The sequence below is a fragment of the Wolffia australiana genome, chromosome 9 (assembly GCF_029677425.1).
Source record: "Wolffia australiana isolate 7733 chromosome 9, ASM2967742v1".
NCBI lineage: Eukaryota > Viridiplantae > Streptophyta > Magnoliopsida > Alismatales > Araceae > Wolffia > Wolffia australiana.
The window spans coordinates 18,213,308-18,222,136 of record NC_135843.1 but is presented as its reverse complement, the minus strand read 5'-3'; the positions used below and the strand labels follow the sequence as shown (position 1 = coordinate 18,222,136).

At 40.6% G+C, this 8,829-nt stretch overlaps 2 protein-coding genes across 3 annotated transcripts; one reads left to right on the top strand and one right to left on the bottom strand.

Moving 5' to 3' along the window:
- Window positions 1–415: 415 nt before the first annotated feature.
- On the top strand, window positions 416–5,537 carry LOC144707701 (uncharacterized). Its single transcript, XM_078580916.1, has 12 exons — window positions 416–714; window positions 1,547–1,660; window positions 1,758–1,868; window positions 2,506–2,568; window positions 2,630–2,743; window positions 2,817–2,966; window positions 3,037–3,114; window positions 3,761–3,982; window positions 4,633–4,719; window positions 4,800–4,919; window positions 5,128–5,220; window positions 5,335–5,537. The coding sequence occupies exons 1-12, from the start codon at window positions 541–543 to the stop codon at window positions 5,392–5,394; spliced, it is 1,386 nt and encodes a 461-aa protein (XP_078437042.1). The 5' UTR covers window positions 416–540; the 3' UTR covers window positions 5,395–5,537.
- Window positions 5,538–5,798: 261 nt separating this feature from the next.
- On the bottom strand, window positions 5,799–6,856 carry LOC144707702 (Peptidase S24/S26A/S26B/S26C family protein). 2 transcript variants are annotated; one of them, XR_013582520.1, is made up of 4 exons: window positions 6,662–6,856; window positions 6,521–6,593; window positions 6,105–6,435; window positions 5,799–6,006 (listed from the first exon to the last, which is right to left on the bottom strand). XR_013582520.1 is itself a non-coding variant. In XM_078580917.1 (4 exons), exons 1-4 carry the CDS (start codon window positions 6,825–6,827, stop codon window positions 5,899–5,901), a joined length of 513 nt encoding a protein of 170 aa, XP_078437043.1. In that variant the 5' UTR covers window positions 6,828–6,856; the 3' UTR covers window positions 5,799–5,898. The 2 variants fall into 2 exon arrangements, 1 of the variants encoding a protein (XP_078437043.1); XM_078580917.1 differs by having other exon boundaries at window positions 6,270–6,435.
- Window positions 6,857–8,829: the final 1,973 nt, after the last annotated feature.

Sequence of the window (8,829 nt, the reverse complement as noted above, 5' to 3'; positions counted from 1 at the left end):
TTCTAGCCATTCCAACATTGACTAGAAAAATGTCAAAAAATCTCTAACATTGACTAGAAAAATTAATGTCAAAGAAAAAAAAACTAGTCATTTCTAGTTAGTTTCTCTTTGAAATCAATTCTTAAAAAATCATTTATTTTTTGTCCTTTAATAAAATTACGAAAATAATATAATCATTTTAGTAAATTTTCTTCCAGTTTTTCGTTGAAAACATATCTAATAAAACCATAGGAAAATCCCTAAACATATTGATTTCACCTCCAAACTCGTTTCTTTCACTTCAAAGTTAATAAAAATTCCAGAAGTAAAATTCTGCCTCTTTGTGGATCGACCTCTCACTAGTCCCTATAATCCCCTCTTGTCTATTTCTACGAGTTTCTCATATTACAAGATCATTTCCGGGCATCTTTTCCAGAAAAGAATATTATCGTATGACTTCGCAAGTCTAACTCTCCCAGTCTCCCTATCTCTCGTCCCTCTCTCTCTTTCTCTCTCTTCCCTTATCCGTGTTTCTCCGGCGGCGGCGGTCCAGCAGAAGCCATGCAACAAGTATCGTCGTGGTCGACGAGCTCCGTTAAGCCTTGTCCTCGCCTCCGCCATCGCCGCGCGCTGCCCGCCGCCGCCCTCCTCCCCCGCCGCCCGCGCGCCGCCACCAACTTGGAAACGCCCATCTCGACTCCTTCCCTTCAACTCCCCAGGCCCTTCCTCCCCGAGGTCACACCTTCCCCCTCTTTCTCTATCTCTCTCTCTCTCTTTTCCTCTCTCTCTCTCTCTTCCTCTCTCTCTCTCTCTTTTTCTCTTTTTATCTCTCTCTATATATAACTCTCTCTATGTCTCTCTCTATATCTCTCTCTCTGTTTATCTCTCTCTCTATCTCTCTTTCTCTTTCCCTCTCTCTATCTATCTATCTCTATCTCTCACTACATCTCTTTTTGTCTCTCTATGTCTCTCTCTCCATATCTCTATCTATGTCTCTCTCTCCATATCTCTTTCGCTATATCTCTCTCTGTCTCTTTATCTCTATGTCTCTCTGTCTCTCTCTCTATTTCATTCCCATCTTTCCCCTATCTATCTATCTCTCTCTATTTCACTCTCCTCTTTCCTTTATCTCTATCTCTATTTCACTCTCCTCTTTCCGCTCTTTCTATCTGTCTCTCCTCTTTCTCTACACTGTCTATCTCTATCTCTCTCTTTATCTCTCTATATCTATCTCTTCTTCTCCATCTCTCTCTCCTCTTTCCCCTTTCTCTATCTTTCTATCTCTCTATCTATCTCTTCTCCTCTCATCTCTCCTCTTTCCCCTCTCTCTATCTATCTATCTCTCTCATTATCTCTCTATCTATCTCTTCTTCTCCCTCTCTCTCTCCCTCTATCAATCAATCTATTTATCTATCTCTGTATTTCTCTCCCTCCATCTCTGTCTCTCACCCTCTATCTATCTATCTCTCTCTCTCATCTTTCTCCCCTAAATCTCCCTTCTTCCCCATTCAGCATTCTTTTGATTTTATTTTTTATTTTTTTATTTTTTTGATTCCTCCAAGTTCAGGTAGAAGCTGCGGTAGACTCTCTACGGTGGGAGTTCAGGGCTGTGGACGACCTCGTCGCCCACAACTCTCTTCGCGTTCTCCGAGCCTTTCAAAACGCCAGAGTCGGATCCCACGTACGCTACCCACCCAACCTTGTTTTGCTCAATTGAAGGTATACCCACCAAGTAATTTTCACCGGAGATGCTTAAATGAATTGTCTTTTGGCTTCAGCTCTTCGGTGGGTCAACTGGGTATGGCCACGACGAGGGCGCCGGTCGAGAAGCACTTGATGCCGTCTTTGCCGAGATCGTAGGCGCCGAAGCGGCGATCGTTCGATCTCAGGTTCGTGCTCTGGCTGACCCAATTTGTAGTTGAGATTGTAAGATTCAAGCGCTTACCAACTGTTTTAAAAGCTATAGCTTATAGCAAAGGCGCTACTTTTCCTCTTAAAATATTATGCAGTGGGATTTGTCATTAAAAAATTCCCTTTCAAGACTTGCCTCTATGGATCAATTTATCGTACCTAAGATTCCACCCATCAACCTGGGCTTTGATGTCACTCTGTTAAGATTCAATGGTCTAGCAATGTGTTATATTAATTTTTTCTGGGCTAGATCTTGTCTTTAATAGTCCCCTCAACGCTAGGATACTAACCCTCTATCTGGGTACTGATACCATGTTAAGATTCAAGTGCTTATTATTGTACCAAAAGCTGTTGCTTATAGCAAGGGTGCTACTTTTCGTCTTAAAACTTTTCTTGGCAATGTTATCCCTCAACCTGGGCTCAACACTTGCTTCAGAGGTTCAATGTGTTGTGCTTAGGATTCAACCCTCAACCTGGGCTTTAATTGCATGTTAAGGTTCAAGCGCCTGCCACTGTCCCAAAAGCTGTAGCTTATAGCGAGGGTGCTAATTTTTTCTATAACTTTTCTTGGCTGGGTGTTTTTCTACAGAGCCTTCTGACATTTTTTTCTTGTAGTTTTTCTCAGGTACCCATGCCATTACTTGTGCGCTGTTCGCATTTCTCCGGCCGGGTGACGAGGTGAGGGACGAACACCTGCCCGTGGACTTAGATTCATTGTCTTTAACTCTTGTCATGGTAGCTGCTGGCAGTGGCGGGAAGGCCTTATGACACGTTGGAAGAGGTGATCGGCATCAGGAATCCTCATGACAACGGCTCACTTAAGGACTTTGGCATTGATTACAGAGAAGTGCCCGTAAGACTACTCTCTGAACCCATTAGACAAGGGGGAGCAGGGGAGAGAAGAAATGATTTTTATTGGGTTTCAGCTGGGGGAAGATGGTGGGTTGGACTGGGCTGCTCTCTCTGTTGCAGTGAAGCCTCAAACAAAGTGCGCGCTGATTCAGAGGTCACGTGGGTACTCGTGGCGCCGGAGCTTGAGTGTCGCTGAGGTGGACAGGGCCATCAAAATCATCAAGGCAGGTTCTTTCTTCTTTTGTGGTTGGCAGTGAAATGAATTGCCAAATGTTTAACCTTGTGACTCGGCAGATGCAAAAACCAGACTGCATGGTCATGGTAGATAACTGCTATGGCGAATTTGTGGAGATATCGGAGCCTCCTTCGGTGGTAACTCTCCATCAATCATCATCATCATCATTTTCATCGTTGTCATCAGGATCATCTTTATCATCATTTTCCGTGTCATTATCTACATCATCATCGTCATTTTCTTCATCATCATCATCTCCTTCTTCTTCTCCATCTCTGAGCCTCCTTCATTGGTAACTTCCCATCAATCATTTTTTTTTAAAACCAACTTCCCATCAATCATCATCATCTAGGAGCCTCCTTTAGAGGTAATCCCCATCAATCATTGTCATCATCATCATCTCAGAGTGTCCTTCAGTGGTAGCTCCCCATTAATCATCTTTGTCATCTTCATCAGTGAGCCTCCTTCAGTGGTAACTCCCTATAAATTATCAAGATTATCCTCATCTAGGAGCCTTGTTCAGTTGTAATTCCTAATCAATCATCATGATCATTATCATCTTGGAGCCTCCTTTAGTAGTAATCCCTATCAGTCACCATCATCATCATCATCATCATCATCATCATCTCGGAGTCTCCTTAAATGCTAACTTCCCATCATCATTACCATGCCTCCTCCTGTGGTAACTCCCTATCATTCATCATCATTATCATCATAGTATCTCGTCGTTGATAATTTCATCAAAAAAAAACCTCTCCATTGATATCGCCCATCTGATGACAGGGGGCAGATCTGATCGCAGGGAGTTTGATAAAGAATCCTGGAGGAACAATCGCACCATGCGGGGGGTACGTGGCAGGAAAGAAGAGGTGGGTTGAAGCTGCTGCTGCCCGGCTCTCGGCTCCAGGTCTGGGCGTTGACTGTGGGGCAATCAACGGGGCTGTGATGAGGGCCTTCTTCCAGGGTTTGTTCCTCGCGCCCCAAATGGTGGGGGAGGCGGTCAAGGTACAGAAACAAGTTAAACAGCGATCTGGTCAACTAGCTTAGCCTTCTCTTTTCTTCTTTTTGGCTTTTTACATTAGCACTCTATTTCAATATGATGAGATTGATGAGTAGATGGATCATAGCCGATCATGTATATTCTGATGGAGTTGATGAGTCAGATGGGTGATGGGTTATCTCGTTTATTCTGATAAATTCATGAGGCCATGGATGATCTGCGATCTTGTTTGTTGTTATGAAGTTGATTAGCCAATGGATGATAGGCAATCTTGATCGTTCTGATGAGGTTGATGCCTCCATGGATGATGAGCCATACGGTTCATTATCATAAATTGATCAGTCCACGGATGATGGGCGATCTTGATCATTCTGATGAGGTTGATGCCTCCATGGATGATGAGCGATCCTGTTCATTATAATAAATTGATCAGTCATTGATGATGCATGATCTTCTTCATTCTAATGACTTGATGAGTTAATGAATGAGGGCCCATCTGGTTTATGTTCATAAAATTGATGAGTTCATGGATGATGGGCTATGTTTTTCACTATGATGATGTTGGCGAGCCGATGAATGATGTGCCATCTTGTCAATTATGATGATTTGTGATAGATTTCACTAATGATGAAATAATTGGGTGTGTACATGGCAGGGAGGGCTTCTGGTTGCAGAGGTCTTGTCCGAGAGAGGGTTCGAGGTCCAGCCGGCACCTCGAGTTCCTCGCCACGACACGGTTCAGGTCTCCGGGCAACCCAATTTTGGCATTTATTTGACTTTTGTGGTCAGTGCGTTGACTTTTGGCAACTCTCTTCGTTTCAGGCAGTGAAGCTAGTGACTCGGGAGCGGCTGCTGGCCTTCTGCGAAGCGGTGCAAAGGAGTGGCCCAGTGGGCTCATTCATAAAACCTGTTGCCGGGTCAACCGCTGGATACGCCTCAGAGGTTTGACCCTTCAGTCTTACCACAGAATTGACAAATCAACTCGGAGTCTTTTCTTATGGTGCAATATTTTTTGTAAATAAAACTAAAATTTAAAGTTCGTATTTTATTTTAATAACTAATTAAGTATTGTTTGGGGGTTTTTCATACGCTCATTAAATCTTGTGAAACAGGTCATTTTTAAAGATTCATTTTTTTACCACTGAAACAGGTCATTTTTGCGCATGGAACTTTCATTGATGGAAGTACCAGTGAGCTATCATGTGATGGCCCTCTCAGGGATCCATTTGCGGTCTTTTGTCAGGTATTTCTCTTGTTTCTTCTACATTTTGGTATAAAGATATTTTTTTTAGAAATTAAATTTCCATTCCTTATTTTCGATAGGCATGATGATTAATATGCTCTATTTTAAATGCAGGGAGGCACCCATTGGACGCAGTGGGGGCTCGTTCTCGGAGAGGTTTTGAACTCTATCTAAAGCAAAAGGAGCGCGTTTTTTTCTCTTTTTCTTGTTTTTTTAATATTTTTTTCTCATTTATTATTTTCACCAATAAATCTCATAGAGTGCTGAATCTCAATTTAAATCTTTGGAGAATAAATTACAGAATCTCTTTATGATAATGTTAAAGTGCGATACCAATAAAGTTTTAGTTATGAAAGATTATATTTTTTTCAGAAAAAACTCAAATGGGCCTGCAACCGAGTCACAATGATCAGTAACTGTCCCTTCATTAGATGCATAATTAACCCCATCGTAGAGATTAATAACACTAACAGTGGAAACATGATGATTTCCTAATTAATGACTTCTTCTGAGAAACTATCATTTTCACCAGTCATTTTGGTAACAATTAAAGGTTTTTCAGAGACGAAAATTGAGTATGGAAGACGATAAGTGGGCTAAAATGCCTTTCAATTGAATGAAAAGAATGAAATAGAAGAAAATATTTCCAGAATGAAACCAGATTGATTGCTAGATGCGTCATGATGAAGATATCTTCCCGGATGGCATTCTTCCCTGAACTTTGCCCACTCTCTGCGGAGGCCATATCACATGACTAACTCTTCCTTTAACCAGTCCCAATGGAACCTGCAAGAACACCAAGTTGAATAGCGTGAAGCAGACAAGTTTTTTGATGGAACAAAGTATGAAGAAAGTATGAAAAATATGCAAGGTCAACAGAATACTTTCATTCCAAAAAAAACAAGCAAAAAAAGACAGTATCCGTTCATAATTTCCTGCACAAACGGAAAAACAAATAGAAACAACTTTGTTTAAGAATTATAGCATGTTGTCAAGATGATATTACTCTGAAATGACACAGAAATTTCTTCAAGATGAAAGAAACTTACGGGACCAAACGTTCTAGAATCAAAACTAGAGCCGGAATTGTCTCCCTCAACCCAGCAGTGCCCCTCAGGAATCTTCACAATATCATGGGAAACTGGATTCCTGATCCAATCACCGGGCAACGCAATCAACCTCTTCACCAGCATCTGTTTATGGTTGGAAGGGCACCTGCAATTCCAACAGAAAAAAAAACCTCAATCGATTACCCAAAATAAAAAAATGAAAAAAATTGGATCAAGAACTGCGTTCGTACCTCAAAATAATCACGTCCCCGTTGGAAAATTTGTACTTGTCGAGGCACAGCTTCTCAACCAGCAATACATCGCCTGCAGCGGAATCAATAATCAGGGAAGAAATTCGAAGAACAAAACGAGGTGGGTCGGAGTGGATTCACCTCCTAGGGCTCCCGGAGAGGAATCGGAGAAGGGGACGAGGGTAGGATACATTGAAAAGCCCTTCACAGGGGAGAAGCTAAACCATCGATCGGAGATGGTGAGACCGATCAGCCCGCCGGTCGCAATTCTCTTCGAAAACCACCAAATCGAGCTCAAAGTCCTCATCTACTCCACTGTTCAAGAAAAACAACTCTCAAAACTGAGCGCTGATGAAGAACACACAGTTTCCAAAGGGAGCAGCTTAGATGACGGTTGACGGGACGGGACGGGACTGAATATGATCCGTCATTCGTCATGAAATCTGCGGTTTTGTTCTTTTTCATCAGAGTGGTGGACGGGACGGATGACGTGAACTTTAGGGTAAATTAGGGTTGAATGATGACAGTTGTGAATAGAAGGCACGAAGGCTTTCATTGTGTTTTACATTCTGAGGTCAGGACGGATGACTGGTGACGGTAACGTGGGGAACGGACGAGGGGGAGGTCATTGGTTCCCCAATGTTAGATTAAAGACGAACCCGGGTTATCGGACTCTTTTTGGGTTCCAAGTCTATGTTACTCTATCCTGGATATCAGAGACTACTAGTATACTCTGACATCGAAATGTTTGTCAATAACCTTTTTGACATTGTCGTGATAAAATTGCATGGACAAGGACGAGGCAGTTCTTTCAAATAAAAGACGATGGACAGAATGGTTTTTCGTTTTAGGGGTATTTATTTGTTCCTGGGAATAAAAACTACTCTGTCCAGAAATTCAGGATGAAATTTTCTTTCTTTTTCTTACTAAAAATTCAAGATTTAGGTGATACTTCAGTTAATTTATAATTCAATAAATTATACTTCTGTAAAATGTTATTTCATTGATTATATACTTCTACCCAAAATATTACAAGTATTTATTGTGCTTCATGACATTTTCAATAAAAAAAACTATTTATAATTGTACCTTGGAGTTTAATTAATTTGGTCTAAGGGAGGAAGATTGATGAGCACAAATAATAAGAGAAGGCTTTTATTTTTGAAATGACATAAGAGCATATGATTAAGGATCCATTAGACTAAAATGGGAGCTATAATAGAATCAGTACACTTTTGTAAGTCAATTGACTAAATTAGTTTCATGCGTCATGTGCCAGCTCTCTTAGAGACACTAGCGGGAGTGCAAACAGAAATTATTTTAATGGACCATGAACTATTACTATTTAGCACATCTTACCCAATTGTCGCAACATACATTCATTGATTTTTTCAGAAAAAATGCCCATAAATTTCAATCAATAACCAAGTGTAAATAAGGTTGTGATACAGCCACTAGCCAAGATATCAGATACAATCTCCCAAAAAACCACATATTATCTTGATTGAGAAATCTCATTATCAATTGCTCTGATGATAAGTTCAATAAACAGAAGATTGCATTCTGTCATGTTGAGGAACAAATTCATAGTGCCCAAATCTCCCCCCACGCCAATCCTAACAGTAAAGAAACCTGCAAATATTTCCTTTCATGATCTATCATAAGTCTACCTTGAAAAGATATCAAAGATTTTAAAACTGTTGGGTTATGGGGCTTTTATTAGTGCTCAAAATCATATTTCATGTAATGGAAATAATATATCAACAAAGAACTATTTTATAAAACAATAAATAATCACTTTACCTTTTTGCGAACTAATTCTTCCCTTGACTTGATCCTTGGGAGAGTCTCTTCAAGACATTCACGCATCTGGCCTCAAGACACATGCATGTGATCAATGGAAGACAGCTCTAATATTCTCTTCTTCAAATCTTGTTAAAGATATAGTAGATCTCATTACCAGCATGTCTCACTATTGGAGTGAGTGTAATGAGAAGAAAGGATGATGGGGGGAGAGGTTGTCGAGGTTTGGCTGGCATGGGTGATGGAAATATATGTGACCGGAAAGTCAATCACACATTCCATATCTCATTCCATGTTCATTAATAGAACATGTTCATTATAGTGCATGTACCATGCTTATAATGAAGTCCATGAATACATGATCGAACTTAGTTAATTATGAGGAGATCGTAATTCGGAGATCGTAATACTCATCTTTACACATGTGTTTTGAATAGTTCTATTCAAAGGATACTCAAGAAAGATATCGAAATATATAATAGTACTATGTAGCCTCACTCATACGA